Consider the following 27878-nt stretch of genomic DNA (forward strand, 5'->3'; position numbering starts at 1 on the left):
TTGGTCTTGGTTTGATTGGTTTGATTGTACTGTTTAGTCTTGGATTGATTGAAGGATTGGTTTAGTGATGAACTTGTTTTGTTTAGCTCAGGTTACTAGGCCGGTTTGAGTTCTGTTTTTTTAGGTGTTGAAGAAGGAGAAGCATGTTTTGTTGGCTTCGGTGGCTGATGTTGTGATTGAGCAAAGTAAGACATTGGATGTTGTTGTTTTGCTTGTTATTGGGGTTTTGTACTCCTGCAGGAAAACCCTTTTTTGGATAAAATCTATTGCATTAGAATGCAGAGTTTGATTTCTAACCTATTTGATGCTGAATTGCATGTAGATTTGCTACTATCTTAATGCTTTTAAAAGTACACATTAGAATGGTATGAATGTGTTGAAATATGAGCGAAGAAAACCTTTTGAGTTTTGAGTTCTTCTTCTCTAATGCTTGTACTGTTCATAGACTATTATATGCTAGGGAAGCATCTTATGTTTCCCTTTATATTTCCCCCTTGCATTTCCTGCAATCTAAGGCTTCAATTCTATAATATTTTGGTACCTTAGCTTTACTTGTGGTTTTAACCTCGTAAATACTATTGTCATACTCAAGATATCTGCATTATCTCTTTGGTGTATATTCACTTAGAATACAACATGTGGTGTTAGAAGGCCTCCTAGTGATGATGTTCAAATCCATGGCATTGCAAATCCAAGTGCTTTTAGGAAGGTACCATGAGTTCAATCAACACATTAAGAAATGTGAGTAGTTATCTTCATATCCCTTGCAGGTTGTCCTAATGCGCCTTTCAAGCATGACGAATGAGGTTTTCTCTAGACAAGTTTCAATAGTAGACGTATTAAGTGGTATTAACTATGAAGTGATCAAGGTGCAATTACAGATGCTATAAGACAAAGAAAATAATAGCCACATCTTAACAGATTGCTTGGGACTATGGCACATCAGAACAGTAATATTGATAATCATAATCACACTACTTCATTTTCAATAATGTGATCAAGGCCTAGATAAGCTATTAGACGTCAAAATGACTAAACCACTCCAATGTGGATGAGAAAGTAGTCTCAAGTATACTAAATCAGTTGGATACTTGGATTTAATTTGTTTCTCTTTGTTCAGCTCAGCAGTGGGGACTAATTTTGTACTTCTTGTTGACCTCTATTTATTTTACACTGTTATTTTCACTAAGACTGTGGTTTTTGGGGGGTTTCTTCGTACTATGGAGGAGGATTAGAGAACTGAGTCAGAGACATAGGGGATTCCAATAGTTGCACATCGTGTTAACTTCGTTCTTTTCGTCTTTCTTTGGCGGTGATTGCAATGAATGCAAGGGTACTAGAGAGACCATCAGCGACAATGACCGCTGTGGACAATGCAAGTGAAAGGAGGTTGTTTATGAGAATAATGTTTTATATGTCCATGTGGAGAAGGGTTATGCAGAATGGACAGAAGATCACATTTTCGGGTGAAGCTCATGCTTATTTGTGAAATGATAATGTTCTCCGATAATTATTTAAGTCTAAATTGGATTAAAATCTATTCATCCTTGGACACTTGGTAAATCAATTTGTCGCATTCACTTGGTAAGTAAGGTTTGCATTCATCATTCCTTGCTAGAGCGTTTACACAACTTGTTACATTGAAGTATCGAAACACAACTTTTCACATTTAATAACTCCTCCAAAATTCTCTCTACATTTATTTAATTATAAACAAAAGCTACCAATCAATAACTCCTTTGAGATTATACTTAGTGTTGTGTAACGGTAAACTAAAAGTTATCTCATCTTCTAAACTAAAGTTTCCTTTAGAAATTAATACAACATGAACTGTTTTGTTGAACATTATTTTAATGGTAAACCGAGCTGTTTTGTTGAACATTATTTTTTATATTGTACTTCAGGTATTTACCATAAGAGTGCGGCTATTGGGATCTCTAAATTTGCTCACTAGACCTCACTCTATTTTGAATTATTAAATGACATGTACATACTCATACACAATGACTATCAAAGACAATAATTATACAAAAGGAAATATTGTATTTATTCTCTTTAGATTTTCCAATTTAATAATAATTGATTCCATTTTTTATTATTTTCCTTGTATATTTTTGTTTTTCAATTTCTTTTTATTAAAGCTATAGTTTATAAGAGCTAAAAAAATAATCAATATCGATCGTGTGACATACAATTTTGTATTATCATACATGTTGAACGCATATACTTGTAAGATGCATAAATATTTTTGCAAAAAAATAATAATAATAATTTCTATCGATTATAGAAAATATATATTTATTGAAATAATTTATTATGAGATAAAAAATAGAGATCAAATTATTTAAAAGAAAAAAATAGAGAAAAATAACACGTATAAAAGAAAAAAACAATTATAAAGATATATAGAGTAGTTCATGATAGAACATTTTCTTGCATGAAAAAAATAATAAAAAAATGAAGGTAGGAAATAGATGTTGACAAACAAAAACGAAAAAGAAAAGAAAAGAATGAGAAGTCTATTGATTGAATAAGAGGTAATTAATTGATTGAAATATATGTTAATAAATAACTAAGATTATGTTAGGAATTTGAAATGAGGTCTAATGAGTAAATACTTATATTGAAAAGTAAAGGGATGTGTAGAGAGAATGAGAGATATAATGAGCAAATTTAGAGATCCTAACAGTCACACTCTTACCAATTTTTTTTTTAAATTTTTTGTATTTAACCCATTTATGTCACATTGATCTACTGAAATAATACATAAGATATGTCCCTCTCGACCTCGTTCTTCTTCCTCATCGACCCCAAACCGAATTGAAAAAAATAAAAATAAAAGCATGTAAAATAATAAAAAGCCCAAAAATTGGACGTCCAAATTGTGCAAAGGCGAGAGAGCCCTCTTTGTTCGTGTTCGTCTTCTTCCCCATGCGTTTAGCCCACTATTATTCTCAGACGTCTCGCAGCATAGTCCCAATTCTACACCAAAACCAAATCAATCCTCCTCTCTTCACAAACCCCCAATTCCCAGGGAGGGACTCAAAATTCGATTCTCTGCGAACCTTCCATGTCTGACATTTTGCCCTCTGGTTTTGCTTTCTAGGGCACAATTCGTCCCCCTTTTCATTTCCCACCTTCAAAACCCTAGGAGAGAGAAATTGCCCGCGCAATTGAACACCCCCGCTGCTGCCCTAGCTCCCAATTTCGATTCCCTATTCCCAATTTCAGGTATTTCCCGCTCCTTGCTCTGTTTAGGTTTTGGTCCCGGAAACCCTAGAATTTGAAATTTGGGCGTTTTGGTGGAATTAGGGTTTCGTTCGTTTGGGGAGTTGTTATTCGTGAGTGATTGTGTAATGCATTGTGATTGAGTGCTTCTGGTTTATGCGGCAAGTCGTGTTGGCATTGAATTAGGGGTCTGATTTTGACGTGCGCATCTGTAGATTGTATTTGAGTTGTGTGTGTGAGTTGCATGCCTGTGCTTTCGAAGCTTTTAGTGGATACATGTGGAGGTGCATATGTGAGAGTTTCGAGGAAACATTACTACTGATTGAGAATAGTAGTATTAAATCATAGAACCGGATCACTGCCTGGTTGCCAGTGTCGTCGATGCAAACATACCTTATTCTGGCAGTTGGTTTTCCTGTTCATATTTTTGTCACAACACATGAATGTTTCCTTTTCGTGCTTAGCTGTTTGAACTAGGTTGCGATTTAGTGATAAGTCCTGGCTTGAACCTGAAGATACACTGTGCTATGCAGTGTCACCCTATACTCTGAGGGCCCTAGTAAATCAGTAATGTGGCTGTGTATTGTCGTTTTGGACTTTTTAGGGTCATGTAGATTGGATGCCAGTTTTAATATACCATTGTACACTGAAACCGGATGCAAATTTTATGTCTTATATGCTTGCTGAGGTTTCTGAATAACACCTTAATAATAGGTCAGTAGCAAATCTGAGAAATTAATAGTCTCTAGAACATTTGCAAAGTCCGTTGCTTCATATTGTTAGTTGGCCGAATTCTAAATTCAGGCATGTTAACATATCTGGATGCTTATTTGGATGTCTCACACGTTGCTAAATGATGGTTTTCTCATTTCGTGATACAGTTATTGTCATAGAGTGCCTTTTGGCATTTTTGTACATTTTAGTAAGATAACTGTGTCTTGAGCTGATTCTCATTTGGTCTAACTAGTTAATGAATAATTTCATTCAGCAATTAATGCGTAATCCCAAAGGTGCTTATGGTGCAGCATGCAGTATTTAGTTAATAGTTATTTCTGCATTGGTTTAGCATCCATATTATGATGTGTTGAGCCAATTCTATAGTCATGCTATTTTCACTATTTCAGAGATTCTATAGCTTCTGGTTTAGATGGGAGATTGAAGGTTGTAGGCATTAAAGTCGGAATGCATGGATATGACTCAGGATCTGCTCTCCTAGTAAATGCAGAGGTGGATTCCATGGGTGGAGTGGTTGACGGCGGAGTTGGTGTTGGTTTGAAAACATCTCCGCGCCGAGCAGCAATTGAGAAGGCTCAAGCAGAGCTTAGGTATTGTTCTCTTATTATTTCTTTCAATTCTCACACCTTGTAACTTCTACCTTTGATAGTCTTCCTATTTGCATGATGTATATAATGAACTGTCACATGCCTCTTACAGACAGGAATATGATGTGCGGGAGGAAAGAAGAAGGGAGCTAGAGTTTCTTGAGAAAGTATGCAAGTTTCATCTCTTGGTAGTTATTTATCCTTTACTTCTATCTGTAGTGATCATTATCATGTGATGCATCTCCTTAATTTCAGGGTGGCAATCCTTTGGACTTCAAATTTGGAAATGCAGCTTCTGTTAGTGTCCAGTCTACTTCACTAACTGATCAGCATCCAGAACAGTTTGTGACCAGGTAGATTCAATGGTACATTGTTGGATCATGTTATTGCATGATTTTTTTAGTTGATTGGCTAAATTGTATTCACCTTTTCTTTTCTCAAATTGTGGTTGCTATCTCAGTGAAGCAAAAGGTAGTTTTGCATTGACTGCATCACCTCGTGGGGACTCTGTCGAAAGTAGTGGTCGACCAGAGGTTCCTACACTTTGTGAACCCAACAGTGCTGATAATCTATTACTATTTGATGGGGACAATGATACACCGGAAGGGGAAAGGAATTCTATGCATATTAGTAGAAGAAATAACATTGCTGCATCAGAACAATCTTCTCAGATGGATGGGACTCAAAATGCCAAGGAATCAGAAGACTCTGCAATTTTCCGTCCTTATGCTCGAAGGAACAGGTCCAGACCAAATCGTGATGGTACTCGTTCAAGTTCTACTGATATTCAGGGCCGTGGTGGTCAAGGGTCTTCATTACCTTCACGTGGGTCGTTAAAGAATCCCAAGGGACAGATATCTGAAACAATCAACCAAAAGGACCATAATCTACCTTTAGTCACTAATCTAAAGTCTGTGAAGTCTAATGGTGATTTTTCTCCTAAGCTTGCGACTTTTGACAGTCAGTTGGGTATGGAGTTTGATGGGGTACAGGCTCCTGAAATATATACTGGTCCGGCAAAAGGTAGCCCTGAAAGCAAATTGGATGTTACAGCTCCTGAAAGTTTGAAAGAGAGTCAACACACTCAACCATCTCAGACCGCTACTCAGGATATTCCAATTGCTGCGGTTTCTGGGAGATCTGATGAGAGGGAGCCATTAGCTTCATCTATTCATGAATATCTTCCTTGTGATGCTACTACAAAGACCGAAAACGATATTAGTTCTGTCCAGGTGAATGGATTTAGTAATCTAAATAGAGAGAGTAAAAGTGTACCAAATGAAGGTCATATTAGCAGTGCAGCGGGCACAAAGGGGTTAGATTCAGAATCTTCTTGTACCCAAACTAGTTTAGGATTAGATGTAAATAATGATACTGACATATGTACTACAAGGAATGATGATAATGCAAATATCATGGAAACATCAGATGTTGAAGGGTCACAAAATCCAGCTGGTGATGAAATGATGCTAGAAAAGAACGAAAGGAGAGCTGTTGACAGTAGTACCATGATTAATGATCCTCAAGCTTCTGCTTTTCATAGCAACCACTCTGGCAATTCTGAAGCCAAAGTTGAGGACGATATGAATGAAAGTAGATCAGAAGTGCGTAATGAAATAAAGCTTCATCCAAACACTGAGGGTGAGCAACAAAATGGTTGTATTGTATCAGAAGCTGAAAAGAAGCTTGATGAAGTGGTTGATAATGGTACCATCATCAAAAAAGAGAACTCTTCCGGCAGATCCCTGACTCAGGATTTATCTATGTGTGAGCTTCCTGAGACTGTTATGTCAGGGATAGACTCCACTAAGGGTTCAGACTGTCAGGCTTCTGATGATCACTTGAAAGTGGTAGACAAGGCACATGAAGACTCAATTTTGGAAGAGGCTCGGATGATAGAGGTTAGTTCTCCCTGCCAATATCTATGATGTCTTATTTTGGAACATTGAGGAGCTTCTTACTTGATTCATTAAATGTAATAATCAGGCTAAGCGTAAGAGGATTGCAGAATTATCCATTCGTTCTTTACCCTCGGAGATTCCCCGAAAGTCTCAGTGGGATTTTGTGCTTGAGGAAATGTCGTGGTTGGCCAACGATTTTGCGCAGGTATGACATTGTGATCAAAAGCATTTGGTGGAACTTGTCCATTTATTATATTCCTTCCTCCTGTCTTTGACGTATGGGAAGATAATTTATGCGATGAGTTGGTAAATGTTTATCCATGTATTTTTGTAAAATAGGAGCGTCTATGGAAGCTAACTGCTGCTGCTCAGATTTGTCACCGTGTTGCTTTTACATCACGGTTGAGAATTGAAGAGAAACAACAACAATGGGGGTTAAAGAAAGTGGCTCATACCCTGGCAAATGCTGTCAACCAATTTTGGCATTCTGCTGAGACCCTCTTGAATAGTGATGATTCCAGTGATTGTATCATCAATGACAATTTGATATGGAGTAAAGTAAGATTGCCTTCTTTGGTACTCGAAATTGTTATATTGCTTCTTATTGTTGAGTTCATTTGCTAAAACTCTTTGATGTATAATCATTTGCACACCATTGCTATTGTGCTTTTAGGGCCAGAAGATATCAATTTATGTCTTTATTTCTCTGTTCATATGCTGGTTATTTACCTATTCAAAGAATATGTTGATCTAAGTCGTGATCATTGCAGGAATCTAACAAAGAGTTGGAGCTACAATGGAGCAAAAACTTTTCAATTCCTATGCAGCGATATGCAGCGAGATTTTTGAAGTATAACGACTCTCTTGGTCCTCAACTTCAAGCACCGGCTCCTGCCACTCCTGAGAGATTGTCTGATTTAGGCATTACAGAAATGTCATGGGAGGACCATCTTACAGAAGTATGGTCAAGTATCTTTATGTTTTTTTTTATTCAGCTAGAAATATAAATGCTGACATCAGCCACTGATCCCCACCCTCCTCTCTCTCTTCTTTCTCTTCTCTCTGTCTCACACACATAGACAAGAGCACACAAAAATGATGATTTTACCACAAATGAAGAATAATTAGTGGAACCTATTTCAGATTCCTCTCTTATATCAAGGAGAAATTGTGGTGTTTTGTGCTTTACTTGCGTATAATTGATATTTTATTTCATTAATTTCATGGGGATTTGCACGTAAGGCCTACTTTTAAACTTACACATCAGTAGAACTGTTGTAAGGTCATTTTTTAAAAGTTGAGTGTTTACCTTTGGCAGGAAAACCTCTTTTATGCAGTTTCCTCTGGTGCAATGGAAACATACAGAAGATCAATTGAATTTCATTTTATCCAGTGTGAGGTAAATGCACGACCATCAATCTGACTTATGTCCTGCCTCTGTCTTGTTGAAAAGGGAAATCATTACAGTTTCAAGTAGCAGTTGGTGCATGATTGTGTGGATCAGTGCATGTGTGGATATGCTGATGGTGTCTAGGAGTACTATGTACTAGAATTTCTCCGTCTGTTTTGTTTATTGATTTTTTTAATATTTAAGTTATAGATTTTATGTTACTATAATATAAACCATTGCTTTTGAGAATAGTTACTTACAATGATTTGATAGTGCTGTGAGTTATTTTTAATTATTGTTATGCTTGCTGATTAGTGACCTGAAACTTTCAGATGCAAGAGGAGGTTGAGACATCTAAGTATGATGCTGGAGCCGGTATGTGCTCATACTAGTTTGATATAAACTTGGTCATTCTGTAGCAAATCTTTGTGCTCATTCATGTTTTAACTGTCAGTCTCAGAGTTAAGTCAAGAGGCTCTATATGATGAGGATGAAGGAGAAACAAGCACCTATTATTTTCCTGGGGCCTTTGAAGGTAGCAAGTCATTGACATATAATCAGAAGAAGCGGAAGGGTTTTAAGTCTTCTAGGACATATGAAGCAGGAGCCGATTTGCCATATGGACCCTGTACGACAGCAAGTCAACAGTCCATGTTGATGGGGAAAAGGCCTGCTAGTCTTAATGTTGGTTCAATCCCAACAAAACGCACGCGCACTGCTTCCAGGCAGAGGGTTGTTAGTCCATTTGGTGCTGGAGCTACTGGGAATGTTCAGGCTCAAATTAAGACAGATGCTTCAAGTGGAGATACTAATTCTTATCAGGATGATCAGAGTACCTTGCACGGCGGATCCCAGTTCCAGAAAAGTATGGAGGTTGAATCTGTTGGTGAATTTGAAAGGCATCTACCATATGACCATGCAGAAACATCAATGAAGCCTAAAAAAAAGAAGAAGCAAAAACATCTGGTACATAACTACTTGTATTTTTCTTTCAAAAAAAAAAAAACTTCTTCTCGCATTTCAACAGTACTGGCTTATCCGTGGAATGTTATTGAAGCTTCTGCAGTTTGTTTTCCTACATGAATTAATTTGTTTGTATATACTTGCAGGGTTATGACCAAGGGTGGCAGTTGGATTCACCTACTCTTAATGAGCAGGTAATTCCTATATTTGCTACATATGTTCTGAATTATATGTTTTATAAAATAGTCATTTTATTGTTTGCAATTCCAATTAAATATATATATATATATATTTTTTGTATCCTTTATTATTTGTTCTCCCTTAATCAAGAGCTATATTGCATTCTATGAACTATATTCTGAGGTAGTAAAAAAAGCTGGTGCCTTCAATATGCAGAGGGATTATTCAAAAAAGAGATCAGAAAGTCATCATTTTGAGTCCAATGGAACAATTGGTAAATGTTCTAACCGTGATATTTTTTACTTTTATTCTTTATCATTTTATATGACAGCAGCCTGCTATTCTCTCTTTTATATAGTACTGTGTTCTTTGTAGGTTTATACGGGCAACATAATGCGAAAAAGCCGAAGATATCAAAACAGTCTCTAGACAATACTTATGACGGGATGACTCCAATTACTGGGTCCCTTCCTTCTCCAGTGGCATCCCAAATGAGTAATATGACCAATCCGAGTAAATTAATTAAGTTGATCGGTGGTCGGGACAGGGGACGGAAAGCCAAATCACTGAAGGTACTCTTTGGTGATTTCCCATTTGAGATTGACCAAATGATCTACTTTTTGTAGATATCATTGGTTTATTAGCACTATATTGTTACCTTGTAGTCTGTTACTGCTGTTTTATACTCTGAGTTTGCATTAAACCTTGTTGTAGATGCCTGTTGGGCAGCCAGGTTCTGGAAGTCCATGGTCACTATTTGAAGATCAGGTTAGTACGGCATTTTTTCTTTTCTCAAATTGTTCCTTCTTCAGTTGTTGCCAATAATACTCTAAACCTTTTTGTTTTTGCTACTTTAGGCACTTGTTGTTCTTGTACATGATATGGGTCCAAATTGGGAACTCATAAGTGATGCTATCAACAGTACCCTGCACCTGAAGGTTGGTACTAGTATTCCAACGTCCTCTGTAATTATCTTCATTGATTGATTGTGATCTATGATGCACTTGAAGAGTCTAGAGCAGAATACTGTTGTCGTTACAGCGAGATTGTTCTCTGTTTCTATATTCATCATTGCCCCTCTTGAAGTGTTTTTGTTAGTTTTTAGTCTATTTTTTGGATCTCACTCTGATTGACTTTGTAATGTACAGTGCATTTTCCGCAAGCCTAAGGAATGCAAGGAGCGTCACAAAATTCTAATGGATTTGAATACTGGTGATGGGGCTGACAGTGCTGAAGATTCAGGGTCATCTCAGCCTTATCCATCTACTATCCCTGGCATTCCGAAGGCAAGAGTTTTTAATTGTTCTCCCTCTTCAGAGTTCTTCCTTTGAAGTACGAACTAGCAGAGTGTTGGTTCATGCTGAGCATGGGAACTACATGCTATAGTTCTAACTAAGCTAAGTTTGCTCATTGGTATTTCTGCATTCAGGGAAGTGCCAGACAGTTATTTCAACGGTTGCAAGAGCCAATGGAAGAGGACACACTCAAGTCACATTTCGAAAGAATAATTAAGATTGGGCAGAAGCATCACTATAGGAGGAGTCAGGTTCGTGACAATAACTATGGATTTATTCTCTGTAGATTTTTTTGTGGTGGCTCAATCTTGATTTAAAATTTGTATAGGCGTTTGTGTGTAACCCATCTTTAAGTTCATAACTTTTACTGTGCTACCCAGAAATCTCCAAACCCTCTTTGCATTCTTCTGCTGAGCTCTACAATTCCCATACAATCTTTAGGAGAAACTCTAGCAAGTAGCTAGGTTAGTACTTCTGAGGGGTTCAGACCCCAGATTACGCGGGAGAAAACCATGGGCCTGATGATGTACTAAAAACCAAAAATATCCCATAAATGTCATGGGCAAGTCTTACAGATTTGGTTTTGTAACTTTGGCTGTTTGTTGCACTCAATTTTTAGGAGGCAGGAAACTCTAGCAAGTAGCTAGGTTAGTACTTTGGAGGGGCTCCGACCCCAGATTACACGGAGAAAACCATGGGCCTGACGATGTACTAAAAGACCAAAATATCCCATAAATGCCACGGGCAAGTCTTACAGACTTGGTTTTGTAACTTTGGCTCTTTGTTGCACTCAAATTGCATAATAGAAGTTTTGAACTTTGCCATGTAAATCTGATGGTGGGTTACATTTTACATTCTACATATGTGAAATGTTTTAGTCTCTACTCTGAAGTGGCAGTTCTCAATATGATCTTAATCAAATCAGTATTTATAGAATCATAAATAAAGTATAAGGTTTTGTATAACAATAAGGAGTAATGTAGCATCATAATAAAGTAAAATGACATTGTGTTTGTTTCCTGTCAACAATCCCGTTTTCGAAGTAAAGGTGCTCCCGCTGACTCACTATTTGTTTGGAGAAAGAATTAATTGAGCTTTGAGATAACATATTGTTAAGATGTGGAGGAGATTTTTTCACTGTTGAACTGGAAAATTGATACTGTTTTCTTATGAGTATTATAGAATTCGATCCTGACTACAGTTATATGTGCGTTTTACTTGTGAAGAATGATAACCAGGATCCAAAACAAGTAACAACAGTCCACAATTCTCATGTTATCGCTCTTTCTCAAGTATGTCCAAATAACTTGAATGGAGGTAGTCTAACGTAAGTCATTTATTCAAGTCTTGTTAATTTTTGTCCATATTCATGTGTGTACCTTTCTAGCATATTTCTAGTTTGTATGCCTTTTTGTTGGTGACCGTGATATATAAGTATTTGAATTTGTGTGAAGGCCTCTTGATCTATGTGATGCCACTTCAAGCCCAGATGTTCTTTCCTCTGCATATCAAGGTTCTCATGCTGGTGGCTTACCAATGGCAAATCAGGGTGCTATGGCGTCATTACTGCCCTCTGGGCCAAATGCCTCGTTACAGGGAACTTCTGGTATGGTTCTTGGCAGCAACTTGTCATCACCATCTGGCCCGCTTAGTGCGACAGTCAGGTAGTGTGTAGTTCGAATAGTGACTTTGCCTTTGGGATTTGGTTTATTTATTTATACTGTATTCTTATTTACTTTTAATTTATTTATTGATGACTGACGTGGTTTTCATTATTCATGGTAATAGGGACGGTAGGTACAGTGGTCCAAGGGCATCTGCTTTACCAGTTGAAGAGCAGCAAAGAATGCAACAGTATAATCAAATGTTATCTGGTAGAAACATTCAGCAGCCCAGCTTGTCTGTACCTGGGACTCTTCCAGGAACTGATCGTGGAGTTCGAATGGTACCAGGAGCAAATGGTATGGGCATGATGTGTGGAATGAATAGAAGCACAATGTCAAGGCCAGGGTTTCAGGGAATGGCTTCTTCCTCCATGCTGAATAGTGGGAGTATGCTTTCATCCAGTATGGTGGGGATACCAAGCCCTGTAAATATGCACTCTGGAGCTGGTTCTGGTCCAGGAAACTTAATGTTAAGACCTCGTGAGGGTCACATGATGCGGGTAAGTTACTGATTAACGTTGCTTTTAATACAAATATATAGTATGTTACTCTCTCCATGACTACCATAATATCAAGGATATTTCGCATGTATTGTTTTTATGACTTAATTGTTGTCCCACCTTTGGTGTGGGAAATGAGAGAATGGATGTTGCGACCAAATGAGCATCTCTCTCTCTCTCTCTCTCTCTCCATTTAGCAACTGTATATATGACTTTATAATCCATTTCGTTTGTGTGATGACACCTCCTTTGTTGGATCTCCTGCATTTTAAAAGTTGCTCCTACGCACCCAAGCGGCTCTCATTATTGTTCTGAAAAAGATACATACACTTGTACATATATGTTTTGACTTTTGATTGTGGAATGTGGCATGCCTTCGTTGCAATTGAATTTAAGGTCTTCCATAGCATTCATTTGCATCTGCATCACTCAAGTGTAATGGCTTGTCAGTATAGTCACGCTGAATTACAAGACTGAGGATATATGAGCCTCAGCTTTGAGTGGAGACTTCTTTTTTTTCCATCAAAATACAACTCAAATTCTGAAGTTGTGGCATGTACGCATTTACTTGCTCATTCCAGTAGAACATACTTGATTTGTTTCATGGATCAAAACCTTAGTCCCAGAAAAAAGGTGTTGATTTATCTTACCTATTCGATGTTTGTGGAATGTTCTGTTGGAAGATCTCCTGTATCTTTCCACAGTTACCCTTATATTTGTTTGGTTGCATTGTCTGATTCCAATTATCTGACTAGAGGTTTTTTTTTTGCTATCACAGCCTGCCCATAATCCGGAGCATCAAAGGCAACTTATGGCTCCAGAGCTTCAGATGCAGGTAACACAAGGGAATGGCCAAGGTATTGCTCCATTCAATGGGTTGAGTTCTGGCTTTCCTAGCCAGACAACTTCATCAGGTGGACAAATGTATCCAGGCCATCCCCAGCAGCAACATCAGTTATCCCCACAACAATCCCATGCACTTGGTAGCCCTCATCACCCTCATCTTCAAGGCCCCAATCATGTGACAGGGGCGCAGCAAGCCTATGCCATGCGCATGGCTAAAGAAAGGCAGCTGCAACAACGGTTTTTGCAGCAGCAGCAACAGTTTGCAACATCCAATTCTTTGGTGCCGCATGTCCAACCACAGGCCCAACTCCCCATTTCTTCAAGTTTGCAAAATAGTTCCCAGATTCAGTCACAAAGTTCACCTCACCCAGCATCTATGTCCCCTAGTACACCGTCTTCCCCATTGACTCCCGTATCATCCCAGCACCAGCAGAAACATCATCTGCCACCTCATGGGATGAGTCGGAATCCTGGTGCAAGTGGATTGACTAATCAAACAGGGAAGCAACGACAAAGGCCTCAACAACACCATCTTCAGCAATCTGGGAGGCACCACCCTCAGCAGCGGCCATTTGGACAGTCTCAGCAGCAGGCTAAACTTTCTAAGGGAATGGGAAGAGGTAATTCAATGGTGCATCAGAACCTCTCCATCGATCCTCTAAACATCTCCATTGATCCATCTCATCTGAATGGGCTTTCGATGCCACCGGGAAGTCAAGCTCTGGAGAAAGGAGAACAGATCATGCAATTGATGCAAGGTCAAACTGCATATTCTGGGTCCGGCATTAACCCAGCAACATCAAAACCATTGGTTCCTCAATCATCAAACAATTCTCAGTTGCAGCAAAAGTTGCATTCAACCCCAGCTACCTCTTCATCGAAGCAACTCCAGCAAAAGCCATCTCATTCTGATAATAGCACTCAAGGTCAGGCACCAGCTGTACCTTCTGGTCATGCAATTTCAGCTTCACATCAATCTATGTCTCCAGCAACTGTGTCTTCCAATCACCTGCAGCTGCAGCCTCAGCAACAGAAGCAAGCTAATCAGACTCAGCCATATGTGCAGAGAGTCCAGCAGAATCGTCAAGTGAATTCGGAAGTTCCAATCAAGCCTCAAAGTGATCTAGCTCTGGCTGAAGAGCAGCCTGTGAATAGTACTTCTCAGGTGGGTTCGAGCATGGCAATTCCTCAGTCCTGTATTGATTCATCTAATATAGTACCGGTTTCTTCTGCCATTTCACAATGGAAATCATCAGAAGCAGTATATGATTCTAATCTGCCAAATTCAACAGCTCAAGAGGGTTCACTTGGGAGCCCATCACTAACAAATTCATCTGGGAATGAACCGATGCCACCTTTTAGTCAAGGGTTAGGCCCTAGGCAGTTATCTGGTAACTTCGCCTCTCATGGACATATTGGAGCGCAATGGCAGCAGAAGCAGCTACTCCAAAAGTCACCTTCGCTACCACCCCCGTCCCAACAACTCTACGATCAACAAGAGCAACAGCAGCAGCAGGAACAAGAATCAACCCAACATCAACTGCCTTTGCCACAGCAGTCTCAGCAACAAATGCCGCATCTGGCAGCAGGGCAAGGCGGTTTGTATATGATGCCTAGTAATTCGAAATCAGAATGAGTGATTCTATGGAATTGAGAAGCTGCAGCAACCGGTACTGCCAGGGTTGGATCCTCATGCGCTTGTTACAGCAGTGTACAGGTAATTACCGCACTTAAATTCCTCGTATCTTCACAATGTTTAGCCTGATGTATTCCAGTGTGGTATAACATTCAAGAAATTAGATGTTTATCATGTGATAGGGGTTGCAGTACACTTGAGTGTAGCTAACATATTCAGAGCATCAAACTTGCTTAGTAGTTGTTTATTTTAAAATGTTTGGCAATGAAGTTTCGTAGGTTTTTCCTGTTACCTTTTTTGTAGTTTTTTTGTTTTGGTTCATTTTTCATTATGTGGGTGCATATACTTTCCCGGATAGCCAGTTTATTGCATGGGATATGTGTTACTCCACATTTCTGTACAAAGTACCTGATTCAAGGTTGGGTTTAGTGCAGATGAAGCTAATTATTCCATAAGGGCATCAACGGGATGAGGTGGTCGTCGCATTGGCAGGCTTTACTATGGCTTTAACTGAACTGCTGAAGTGAATACTGCAGGGAATTTTCCTTGGTGTTCTGGGAATCATGTAAATTACCACTGGGCTAGAGCTCTGGGAAGAGAGACCGATATAGAGGTATGTGTACAGGGTCTTCTCGTTCCCTTTCTAGTGCCTTTCTTTTTCATTTTTTTTTCTTTCTTTTGTTTATTTTCCCCGGTCTCCTTGCTAATTTGTGAGGGACCTTATTTCTTTTTGGCCCAGTAGGTTAGCGCATGTGTTATTACCCTTTCAGATTAAGGGGGGTGCAATCATTTTTATGGGCAAAGCCTTTGGAAATTTTGTGAATATTAGATGTCTGGTGTATACATTGGTCAATGGAATTAGAAACTGTCACTGCCATGTGCCCCTGTGGAACAATTGTAACATGTACCGGTTCTCAAATCTATAATGCAACCGAGTCTTTACAGTTGGTTGATCCAGATCTGAAACTTCTCTTTGAACACCCATTTATCTGTTGAGTTTAATATGGGAACTCCTGCAAGAACATTAAGAAGAGCAAAGGTAATAATAATACTGGGAGTTAGACAGTTGGTGGATCCTCTTCTGATGGGCACTATTTGTCCTCGTGGTAGGGTAATTTTATATGTGAACCAAATTAATCTCTTAGTTTTTTATAACTTCGTAGTGCATAACAAACATGGGAAAACAAATTAGCAAAAAACCAGCTGGGAAACAAACCCAGCAATTTCTCTTGTGGAAATGGCTCTTGTGGTCGCAAATTTTATTTATGTTTCATTGGAAATGGACAATATTTCATGGGAAATCAACAATCTTCAGAAATGAGTCAGCTGGGCACACAACATAGCAACCCTCCCCGAGTCCCTGGAGGTTCAGCATAAGTCATTACTCATTACCAAGGTACCTGTATCTTTCTAGAAAACAGAAACCTGGCAAGACACTGAAAAGTAAAACCTGGCAAGTACCAGAATAAATTCCCAGGACTTAAAAACAGAATTCATTCGGGAAGCCTCATATGCTGTTCTATGACACCCCACCCTACACTACACAGAGAGGGTAGTCCGTATACACAGAGAGGTCCGTATACACCATCCCTACAGTTCCAGACTACCAGCCTTCTTGCTCTTCTCATGCTTTGCAGCAGCTTGCTTCTTTTCTTTCTTCCTAATCCTTGCCTAGTTCACGCAATGGGAGATCATCATCATTCCTGAACTCACTCGACTTAGATGCCCTCAGGTTTTCTTGTTCTCCACACTCGCGTCAGTGAATAGTCACCACGGTGAATAGAATCCGTCTCCATGTTAACCACATAATTACCATATTTATTTTCGTGAATCATGATTACCCATGAGCTTCTTCACCTCCCATAACGCCATCTGCTCCCCACTCTACATTAACCCTTTGCTTCTTCTTTGCCTTCACACATCAACCTCTCACTCTCCTACGAACCTGACAGCCGAAAATGGCTTCCACTTCTAAGCTTTTCCTTCTCACAGCTCTGCTTGTTCTGACCATGCCATTCATGGTCAGTAGTACTTCTCGACCTTTGAATTACCCAACGAGGAGCAAATCAAACCTTGCAGCCAGATTGAAATTGGATGAAGAATCATCAACCTGCTGGGAGTCTTTATTTCAGTTCCAGGCATGCAGTAAAGAGGTTGTGTTGTTCTTCCTCAATGGTGAGACTAGCTTAGGAGAAGGCTGTTGCAAAGCCCTTAGCACCATTGAGCACCTGTGTTGGCCAGCCTTGCTCGGATCTCTAGGGCTTACCACGGAAGAGACTGATATACTAAAGGGTTACTGCGACGAAGCTGCTCAAATCCAATCACCTCCGACTTCGCCTTCACCACCATCTGTTCATCAGCCTACTGGAAATTAAACTTGTTCCGGTTCTGGACAAGTTTATTCCTTGATGATTTTAGTATGCATGGTTAATGCTATGTAGGATGTGTAACTGTGTAAGAGCCTCGCATGTTATGCTCTTTGTCGTAATTACTATCACGTTTATGTTTTTGCATCTAATTAAGACAAATGAAGTAATGAAGTTTTATAATACATGGTGTTCGATTTTCCTTCAAAATGTGCATTACGTTCTTCAGCTCTTTCAATTCTTTGATCTCCCTTCAAGAGCATTTCTGCGTAAATTAATCAGATAACTTGAAGTTGTTTAGTCCTAACTGTGATCAAACAAACACTAAAACTAATTTGATCATAAACAAATCAAAGGCTGAAGGATTAAGAACGGATGTGGTGGAGGCAAAAGGTTACTAGCTTCGAATGCAAAAGCTTAGTCACTCTAGAGTCCAAAACACCAGGATACCAATGTTCGTTACAAGAATATGAGACTGATAATGGGATGCTTGGTGAGGATAACACGGATTCTCCACTTCTTCATTGTCATTGGAGACGACTGTTCTTACGGGTAGGGAACCCACGGGTATTCGAAGAATCGAAGAGAATGACTAGCTTCGAATGCAAAAGCTAGTAGTCATTCAAGTGTCCAGGCATCCAGCACACCACATACAAAACAGAGAATACCAAAAAATGGTGAAGTTCGATACAAGGTTAAACACTTGATGAGAATAGGCTTAATAGTTAATACACATATTACTCTGATGTATGCCCCAATTTAGTTTCGTTCCTACCTAGGCTAGGACCCCCCCCCCCCCCCCCCTACTTTTGAGGGCAGATCATTTTACGTGTCCAAATAATAATCATAATTAGACATGGATTGGAATTGTAATACTACTACGGTACTACCTATGTGAAATGGATTGACATATGAATTCCATATAATGGGGAGGAGAATTAGAAACTGCAAATCTTAGTGACTTTGGCCTCTATATATTGCCAGCAGTACTTGCAATTGTTCTCTCAAATCAGCCTAACAATCTCCGAGATTGAAAACCGTAACAATCTCCTCTCGAGTGTTTCTCAAGAAACCTCTCAAAGCTCTAAAACCATTCTTCTCCACAAACTCTTCATCAAGAAAACAGCCTACTCCTTTCTTGAGTGGTGTCCCGAATCATTGGCTTATGGCCTCGTCTTCATGTGTTTCTGGTTTTAATCTTCCCTCGGGTTTCAACTTTCTTCCAACCGACCTAGAACTGTTGGGATATTATCTTCTCAACAAGGTCCTCGGCAAACCGTTCAAGTATGACTCTAGGGTTATGATTGAGCTCAATCTTTACAAGGAAGAACCCTGGGATCTTTGGAATAGGTTTGGCGCTCGACTGAACCACGGTGAAGACCTCTATATCTTTACTGAATTGAAGAAGAAGAGTAACAATGGTTCAAACGTGTCTCGCACGACAGGTTCTGGTACCTGGAAAGGTGACACTGCGGAGGCCAAAGTATCAGAGGATAAGAAGATCTTAGGCTCTTGGAAAAGGTTTCGCTACGTTCCGAATGAACCAAATGAGACTGGTTCTTGGATTATGGTCGAGTACAAGCTTGATGATTCATTGAACCCCAAATCTTGCAGGGGTCGTGATCTAGTGCTGAGCCGGATTCGGAAAGACCGAAAGAGAAAGTTGATTGAAGATCAGATGAACGACACTATACAATGCCCCTGTACAAAGGTTGCAAGGGTAGAAGAAACAAATGATGTTAAATCTACTTATGGGATCAGACCTATTTTGAATGACGATACCAATCTGCCGGCTTCTTTTACTCAATGCTTAGCTTCTGAGGAGGAACAACAACTACAACAACAGGAAGAACTTGATTCTAACAAGATGTTGGAGAAGCAACAAGATCCGCAACTGTTGCCTTCTCCTTCTCATTTCCATAAGCAGCAGTAGCTCCTTGGCAATGAGCTATTTTTTCCTAGTGATCATTACATATTTCTAAGCGTAGGAACTTATGACCCTGTTAGTATTGTTCAACCCAGCCCTAATGCTGTCATCAGTCATCAGCCAAACAATCTTGGCATTCCTTATTTTCATGATCAGCAGCAGCAGCTCCTTGGTGATGTTCTGACGGTCTCTAATAATCATGACAACTTTCAGGTAAACGATCGCGAACATGAATCTTATGTCATGTCTACTTATGAGAATCAGATTTTAAATGAAGATAATAACACCATGGCTTCATGTTTTACTCGATGGTTATCTAGCGATGACGAGGAACAGCAACAGCCTCAACAAGAAGTCCAGCCTAACAAAATGTGTGAGGGACAGCAATCCTCGGTGAGCTTTGAGCATGTGGAACAACAACTACAACAAGAAGATCAGCAACTGCTGCCCTCTACCTCTCATGATCATGAACGACAACAGATCCTCGGCAATCATCTGATGGGTTCTAGAGATAATGAGCCCCAGAATGCTCGACCTCACCCAGATAGCCTCACGAGTCAGGAGCCTAACCATTTTGACATTCCCACTGAGATAGATGAAGGCCAATTTAATCACTATTTCACGGTGAATGAATTATTTTCGGATGAACTTTCCGATAGTGCTGCGCTCAAGTTTAGCAGCCTCGATGACGATGTGTTCAATGGAATCGATCTGACAGCCATTGGTAGATGAAAGCCAGTTTCAAGTGTTAGACTATTGTACCTAGCTTTGGTATATGAAAGTGAAAATGAACTTCAGACTTTTTATTACTGTTGTAATTCTATTTCTAGCTAGTTGAGCTTCTAATAAAGCTGAATTTTCTAATTGTGTATATGCACCAATATATGGAACATGTTACATATGCATAGACGTGAAAATTATACAGCGCACCCGGGTGCGCCGCGCACCCGTCCATCTCCGCCGTCCATTTTAAAAAAGTCAAAAGTCCGCGTCAAATGGACGGCGGAGATGGACAGGTGCGCTGAATACGCTCTCAGCATAGACGTGCACATCGTGAAAAAGCAATATTTTTGCATATCATTGGCCAACGGAAAATGGGAGACAAGACACTAATATATGTACATGTACAAGAAATTCTCCTGGAATATGCAGTAATATAAGTTTTAGGAGTAACCCTGACTTTCTAGTGTTTGTTCTGCTCTATAAGAATTTCGTTACGAGTACAATTGCTTTCGAACCCTCTGTAGTTTATAATTTGTATTTTGTAATGTCATAAAGAAGTAAAGAACCATATATTACATGTATGCATGAAGTCGGAAAGGGCTGCTTTGCAATCTCCTATGAAAGTCCAAGGGTTTTCCCGTTTGTGAAAACTGAAAAGAGATCTATTCTGACCCCGGCGGGAAGTACGTGTGTAATAGTGTGAACAACCTCAAACAGTAATTCAGGCATAAATCCAACCTTGGATTATATCCGAGTTGCTCAAGTACTGAAAACAAGGATGTTCAAGAAATTTCTATTGAGAGTATTTCATTGTGTTCCTTAAAAAGAGTTCTTAAGAACAAGTAGTCATATTATTAATGGAGCTTCCATTAGCATCTGGGAGGATAGATGGTTTTCCCCCAGCCTTCCCATTGTGGCACTATTGACATCACTGGCAGCAATGCCTCTCAACAGGTCAGCTCTATCATTGATTGGGATATACATTTCATGGAATTTGGATCAGATTCTCTAATTCATCCTCAAGATGATGTCCCCAACATATTTGAAATTCCCAGAAAAACGATTTGGCCATGGAAGAGAAATAGGATCTATTATGTTAAGTCGGGTTATCACTGGCTTCACGAAGTTCTATCCATCCTACTGCTGGTTCATCTCACACTACTAGCTCGAAGGGGTGGAAGCTTATTTGGGGCATTAACATGCACTCTCCCTAAATTAATCAAGCTTTTTCTATCAAGGGTTTTCACTTTTCAATGGGGCTGCTCCTCCCTAAAATTGTTTAGAAGAAATCTTTTGAACATATCCTATTCCTTTGCCCTTGGGTGGATGCTATCTATCTGGTTTGGTTCTCCATTACGGATAAGATTTGATCAGCAACATTTCACTAGTGTGGACATTTGGCTAGCAGCATATCAATTGCAGTGGATAGATAAAGAGCTCTTACTTTGAAGCCGGTTTATCCCCATTTGGTGTTACAGTCTGGTTTGGGTCTTGCACAGAAAATTTGGGTGGCCAAGCAGCTTCCCCCTATTCCCCGGGTTACTGTACAAGCCGCTCCGGCTAGCTAATTGGACTCCTTCCCTCCTCCACAATCCTTTGCTGCTTGAATCCTGCGACCTGCGGTTCGGTGGAGATCGCTGAAGCTAGTGCGGCCCTATTGGGAGTTAATCAAAATTTGAAGTTTGTAAGGATGGAAGTTGATTCTAAACCTTGACAATTGGCTGCAAGAATCTGAGAAATTAGAAATCGATGTTCTTACCAAGCTGCCTCGCTTCCCAATTGGAGGGTGGGTTCTCCCAAACTCTGCCCTGCCCACATATTGGAGTAGCGTGTCTCTGAGCTTTGGTGTTCTTTTGGTTACATTCTCTTCTCCTACATTTGTCTGAGTATAGATGAGTTTGTAAGCTACAACTCATGCAATTGAGAAATCATGGCTCGCAAATTTTGTAGAAAATCTGACCGGCTAATGTCTAAGTATACAACTTAAACACACGATTGTTCTACCAACCAAAGTCCACTAGCCTTTTTAAAGCCGAAAAGAATCGAGGGGCTATCATTATAGCCAAACTAAGTCTCGGAATGTGGTTAAGATTGTAAGAGTCTAGGTGTGGAACTCCTAGCCAGGTTTAAATCACACAGACGCTGACCGGAATCTCAATCTATGACCCTATTGTTCAACCTAGCACTAATGTTGTCATCAGTCATCAGCCAAACATCTTGGTATTCCTTATTTTCATGATCAGCAGCAGCAGCAGCAGCTCCTTGGTGATGATCTGATGGTTTCTAATAATCATGACAACTTTCAGGTAAACTATCGCGAACATGAATCTTACATTCTTATGTCATGTCTACTTATGAGAATCAGATTTTTATGGAGGAAAATAACACAATGTCTTCATGTTTTAATCAATGGTTCTTAGTTGAGGAACAGCAACAGCCACAACAACAAGAAGTCGAACCTAACAATATGTGCGAGGGGCAGCAATCCTTGGTGAGCTTTGAGCATGTGGAACAACAACTACAACAACAAGATCAGCTGGCCTGCTGCCCCCTACCACTCATTTTCATGAACAACAGCAGCAGATCCTCGGCAATCTTCTGATGGCTTCTAAAGATAATGAGCCGGGAATGCTCAACCTCACCCGGATAGCGTCACGAGTCATCAGCCAAACCATCTTGGCATTCCCACTGAGATAGATGAAGACCGATTTAATGATTATTTCACGGTGAATGAATTGTTTTCTGGTGATTTAGTGAATGAACTTTCTGATTGTGCAGCATTCAAGTTTAGCAGCCTCGATGACTAGCCATGTGTTCAACGGAATTGATCTGACAACCATTGGTAGATGAAAGCCAGTTTCAAGGGTTAAACTATTGTACCTAGCTTTGGTCTACAAAACTGTAAATGATGATAAGGAACTTCAGTCTTTTTATTACAGCTGCAATTGTAATATCTCTAGTCGAGCTTCTAATAAACTGAAATTTCTAATTATATATGTTAATTGCACCAATTTATGGAACTTGTTATATATGCATAGAGGTGAAAGTAGCACGTCTTGAATAAGAAATCTTTTTGCATATCATTGGCCAAAGGAAAATGGGAGACAACTAGACAAGACACTAATATAGGTATATGTACAGGAAATTCTACAGAAATATGCAGTAATATAAGTTTTAGGAGTAACCCTCACTTTCTAGTGTTTGTTATGACTGACAGGGTTTTGAGAGAATAGGAGAAGAATAAACCCATTATGTTCTATAAGAATTTTTTTGTTACGAGTACAGTGGCTTTGGAACCCTCACGTGGTTTATAATTAGTAGTAGGTTCTTGATGGGAAAGGGCTGCTATTGCAATCTACTTAAAATTTACACAGGTTCTTCGATTCACAATGAAATTCCAAGGGTTTTCCAGTTTGTGAAAAGAGACATATTCTGACCCTGCAAGCACGTGTGTAATAGTGAACAACCTTAAACAGTAATTCAGGCATATGAATTCAACCTTTGATTATATCCGACTCGCTCTAGTACTCAAAACAAGGAAGTTCACAATATTTCTATGAGAGAGTATTTCATTGTGTTCCTTGAATACAGGTCTTAGGAACAACAAGTCATATTATTAACGGAGCTTCCATTAGCACCTGGAAGGATAGATGGTTACCCCCTCCCCATTGTGGCACTAAATTCCCATTGGAGATAAGGCTGGAGAAGATCGGGTTATTATTTGGCCATGGAACAGAAATGGGGTCTATTCTGTTAAATCGTTATCACTGGCTTCATGAAGTTCTATCCATCCTATTGCTGGCTCATCTCACACTAATAGCTCGAAGAGCTGGAAGCTTATTTGGGGCATTAACATGCACTTCTTCCTAAATGAATAAAGCTCTTCCTATGAGGGGCTTTCAATGGGGCTGCTATCCCTCTATCCTAATAAACTTGTTTAGAACAAAGCTTGCACAATCGCTTATATGTGGATTACATGAGGAATCTTTTGAACATATCCTACTCCTTTGTCCTAATTAGGTGGATGCTATCTGGTTTGGTTCTCCATTAGGAATACGATTTGATAATAATAAGCAACATTTCACTAATGTGGACATTTGGCCTTACTCATTTTGCTAGCAGCATATCAATTGCAGTGGATAGGAAAAGAACTCTTACTTTGATCCGTTTCATTTGCTGGGCAATTTGGTTTGGGTCTTGCTGTTGCATGCATCACAGTAATTTTGGGTGGCTAAGCAGCTTCCTCAGTTCTTCCTACTCCCCGGGTTACTGAACAAGTCGCTCCGGCTAGTTAATTGGACTCCTCCTCCTCCTCCTCCACAATCCTTGCTGCTTTGAAACCTGCAACCTATTGGGAGTTCATCAAAATTTGAAGTTTGTGAAGATGGAAGTTGATAAAGACGTTTTGAACTGACATATAACCTCGACTATTGGCTGCACGAAATCGATGTTCTAACCAATTAGCTGACTCACTTGCCAATTGGAGAGTGGGTTCTCCCAAACTCTGGCCTGCCCACATATTGAAGCAGGGTGTCTCTTAGCTCTGGTGACTTGTTATTTGCGGCAGATCGTTTTCTTTGGTTCAGTAAAGGCTGAGCTCAGACTATTTTAGAAAAGGGGAAATATATATATTTTTTTTGTTCAGTAAAGGTAGAAACACAACAAAAATTATAACACAAAGCCACGAAAACAATGACCCCTAAAAAGATCAAGTTGGAAGGTGGAACTCGTGCACAAAGGAAGAGAAGACAACCAAACCGAAGGAACAGAAAGAGAACCTATGCTATCTGCAAAAAAATTAGCTTCTCTCCACGCATGCTTAAAATATACGAAATCAAAATACGGTAATAGAAACTTAATATCTCGGACAACAGTTCTGATTCGATAAGGAATAGAGGTGTGGCCAGTGTGAGCATCTATGAATATAGGTGTGCGAGTTCGTCTTTGTGGTAGTTGTTATAGTTTAGGTTTATGATTCTATTTTTTTTTAAATAACAATTGTTGACGTGATGTGTCGGTTAAAGTGTCGCGTGTCAGACACCGTATTAGGTCGTGTCGCCCTGTCGGACACTCTGACACTTTACTATGTTTAGGGTTTCTCAGTAGAACCTCGATAACTTCTCAGACCTAGAAGAAATTTGATTGACTAATTTCCAAGTATACAAGTAATACAACTTAACACACGATTGTTCTACAAGTAATCCTTAACACACGATTGGACACTCACTTCACTATGATTTTTAGTAGAACCTCGATAATTTAATACTCGATTAATCAATAACCTCGTTAAAATAATAATTTTTATCGGTCATGAGTTAGGGACAACGTGGTAAATTAATAATTTGCTAAATTTACAAGATAATACAACTACAAAAATTCATACAGACCCCAGTCAATATATAAATTAATAATTCCTTAATATTCATAGAATTAATTATTCATTTATGATGATTTCATAATAAATTGTCCATTTTTGTAATTTCCTTTGAGTTCTAAATGTTTATCTTTGTTGTACTCACACAACGCTTTACGCATTTCATCCGTTATCGTCAATTTTATACATATTTGAGATGAGAGCCATTGTTGTGTCACTGATGTGTTGTGCGACAAATGATTTTTGTTTATTTAAATAGAGTTTTGTTTATGTAATGTTTATCAAATGAAATAGTTTAGTACCTCGAACTAACGTAATGTGTTGAATAATGTAGTACATCGAATAAATAGCACGTTAAATAATAAATACGTAATAAATTCGACGATGTAGTACATTGAACAAAGTACTATAATATTATTTTTGTAAAAAAAAGTAAAAGAATATTTAAGAAACTAAATAATATTTTGATAAATTAATAAGTTATTAAATAATTAATAAATTAATAATTTACCGATTTAATTAATAATCGTTAAATAAATAATTTTTGTGGGTCCCGATCTTATTAAATTATAGAGATTTAACTGTATTTGTCATCTTACTTAATAATAATAATAATAATAATAATAATAATAATAATAATAATTCTCTTCTCTTACATTTTTTGAGTGTAGATGTGTTTGTAATCCACAAAGGCAATTGAGACATCATGGCTCGCAAACCTAGAAGAAATTTGACCAGATAATTTCCAAGTATACAAGTAATACAACTTAACACACGATTGTTCTACCAACCAAAGTCCACTAGCCTTTTTAAATCCGATAAAATTTGAAGCGTTACAATTACAACTATTGCTAAATTATTTCTCGAACTGTAATCAGGTTTGTAAGGTGCAATTATAGTCAAAGTAAGTCTATAACTGTGGTTAAGTTAAGCTTAGGTGTGAAATGCTTACATAGGTTTAAATAACGTCAACGTTGATTAAAATTTTAATCTATTCTTGATGGTTAGGGGAAGAAGCGTTTTAACATGACTAATTGGTACGGATGAATCTCGTCTCATCTTAAAAAGCCCTTAAAGATACTGTGTTGATCCTATGATCCTATAGAAAAGAAAGTCAGTTTTGGTTCTTTTTATCCTAAATTCCTAATTGCATCATTGCATGCATTACCTGTGTTAATACATATTAGTGGGCATTCTTTATGTGATCTCTAATTCCCTGTGAGTTTGTGATAAATACGCATGACTGCCATCAACTTCGTCTTAAGTTAACCAGAATCATATCTATTATCATGACACTCTCGACCTCCTCTTACACATGACGTTTATGTAACACTAAAACAATATACCTTCTCCTCTATATAAACTCACCTTCGTCATCCCTTCACACATTCTCACATATTTACAACTTCATAGACCAAAGATGGCCAACGCTTCCAACCTTCTCCTTCTCACGGCTCTTCTAGCTCTGACTACGCCGTTCATGGCTAGTAGCTTTCGGCCTTTGAATAACCGAATCACCTCTAGATCAAATCTTGCAGCCAGGTTGAAATTGGATGGGAAATCATCAAATTGCTGGGACTCCTTGATTCATTTGAAGGCATGTAGTAGTGAGGTCATCGTGTTCTTTATAAATGGCCAGACTTACTTGGGACAAGGTTGTTGCCTAGCCATTCGGACCATTGAGCACCAGTGTTGGCCTGCCTTGCTTGGCTCCCTAGGGTTTTTCCCAGAAGAGACTGACATTCTCAGAGGTTACTGCTATGCTAATCAACTCGAAACCTCACCGACACTACCACGACCCTTTGATGAGTCTACTGGAAAATTTGTTCCTGATCTGGAGAAATATATTCCATGAACATCAAGAAATGCTCATTTCAACAACAAAAAAGCTACATTGGGTCAATTGTACTATACTCTATGTGACGCTATTTGGTTCATGTAATTAGTATGAGTGCGTGTTTGGTTCATGTAGGTATTTGGTTGGTGTTCTATGTTCCTCAAATTAATTCTCCCGTACATAGTCACATTTCTTACAAGAATTGGACGGGATTGGACTGTTCTATCTAATAAATTAAGACACATTTCGTGTTTGGCTGAGACAAGGACTGTTTAAATGAGATTACAGAGTCCCTGAGCTCAGTGACGGAGTCAGGATGAGAATGTCACATGGGCTAATTATAGCATACAAAAAATTTTGTTCGACGATGCGAGAATTTTTGATTAATTAATAAATGACACATACATAGGGGGGACGTAATAAGTCTTACCCTCAAACGCATAAATAAAAACTAACTAAACTTTACTCTACGAGGCCCCAAAGCTTCAAAATCATTAATCACCGCTTCATTGTCAACCGCTTCAGCAAATTGGAGTGCTTACAGAAGCTTGTGAACTAGCACATGATGATGGTTGAACACTCTTTTTACTAAACCATGAACTTATATCTTTTGAACTAGGCCTTTTAACACGATCAATGTGTTCATCAGACATTATTTTCTGTCAAACAATTCAATTATCAATATCAACTGATCAACAATTCAACATCAAGCTTTAATCTTAACCA

At 38.9% G+C, this 27878-nt stretch overlaps 3 protein-coding genes across 3 annotated transcripts; all 3 read left to right on the forward strand.

Moving 5' to 3' along the window:
- The first annotated feature begins 2884 nt into the window (after nt 1–2884).
- LOC101292950 lies at nt 2885–15881 on the forward strand. Its single transcript, XM_004290156.1, has 23 exons — nt 2885–3231; nt 4353–4553; nt 4663–4717; nt 4806–4903; nt 5011–6451; nt 6537–6656; nt 6791–7039; nt 7222–7410; nt 7770–7850; nt 8174–8220; nt 8309–8807; nt 8951–8998; nt 9201–9258; nt 9360–9556; nt 9699–9752; nt 9842–9922; nt 10133–10270; nt 10414–10530; nt 11506–11606; nt 11734–11943; nt 12068–12443; nt 13222–15006; nt 15360–15881. The coding sequence occupies exons 2-22, from the start codon at nt 4411–4413 to the stop codon at nt 14923–14925; spliced, it is 6006 nt and encodes a 2001-aa protein (XP_004290204.1). The 5' UTR covers nt 2885–3231; nt 4353–4410; the 3' UTR covers nt 14926–15006; nt 15360–15881.
- Nucleotides 15882–16883: 1002 nt separating this feature from the next.
- LOC101306789 (egg cell-secreted protein 1.1-like) lies at nt 16884–17300 on the forward strand. The gene has a single exon (XM_004292323.1). It carries the CDS (start codon nt 16884–16886, stop codon nt 17298–17300), a length of 417 nt encoding a protein of 138 aa, XP_004292371.1.
- A 9435-nt stretch (nt 17301–26735) lies between these two features.
- Nucleotides 26736–27170, forward strand: LOC101307089 (egg cell-secreted protein 1.1-like). Its single transcript, XM_004292324.1, has one exon. It carries the CDS (start codon nt 26736–26738, stop codon nt 27168–27170), a length of 435 nt encoding a protein of 144 aa, XP_004292372.1.
- The last annotated feature ends 708 nt before the right edge of the window (nt 27171–27878 follow it).

Source organism: Fragaria vesca, linkage group LG2 (assembly GCF_000184155.1).
Source record: "Fragaria vesca subsp. vesca linkage group LG2, FraVesHawaii_1.0, whole genome shotgun sequence".
NCBI lineage: Eukaryota > Viridiplantae > Streptophyta > Magnoliopsida > Rosales > Rosaceae > Fragaria > Fragaria vesca.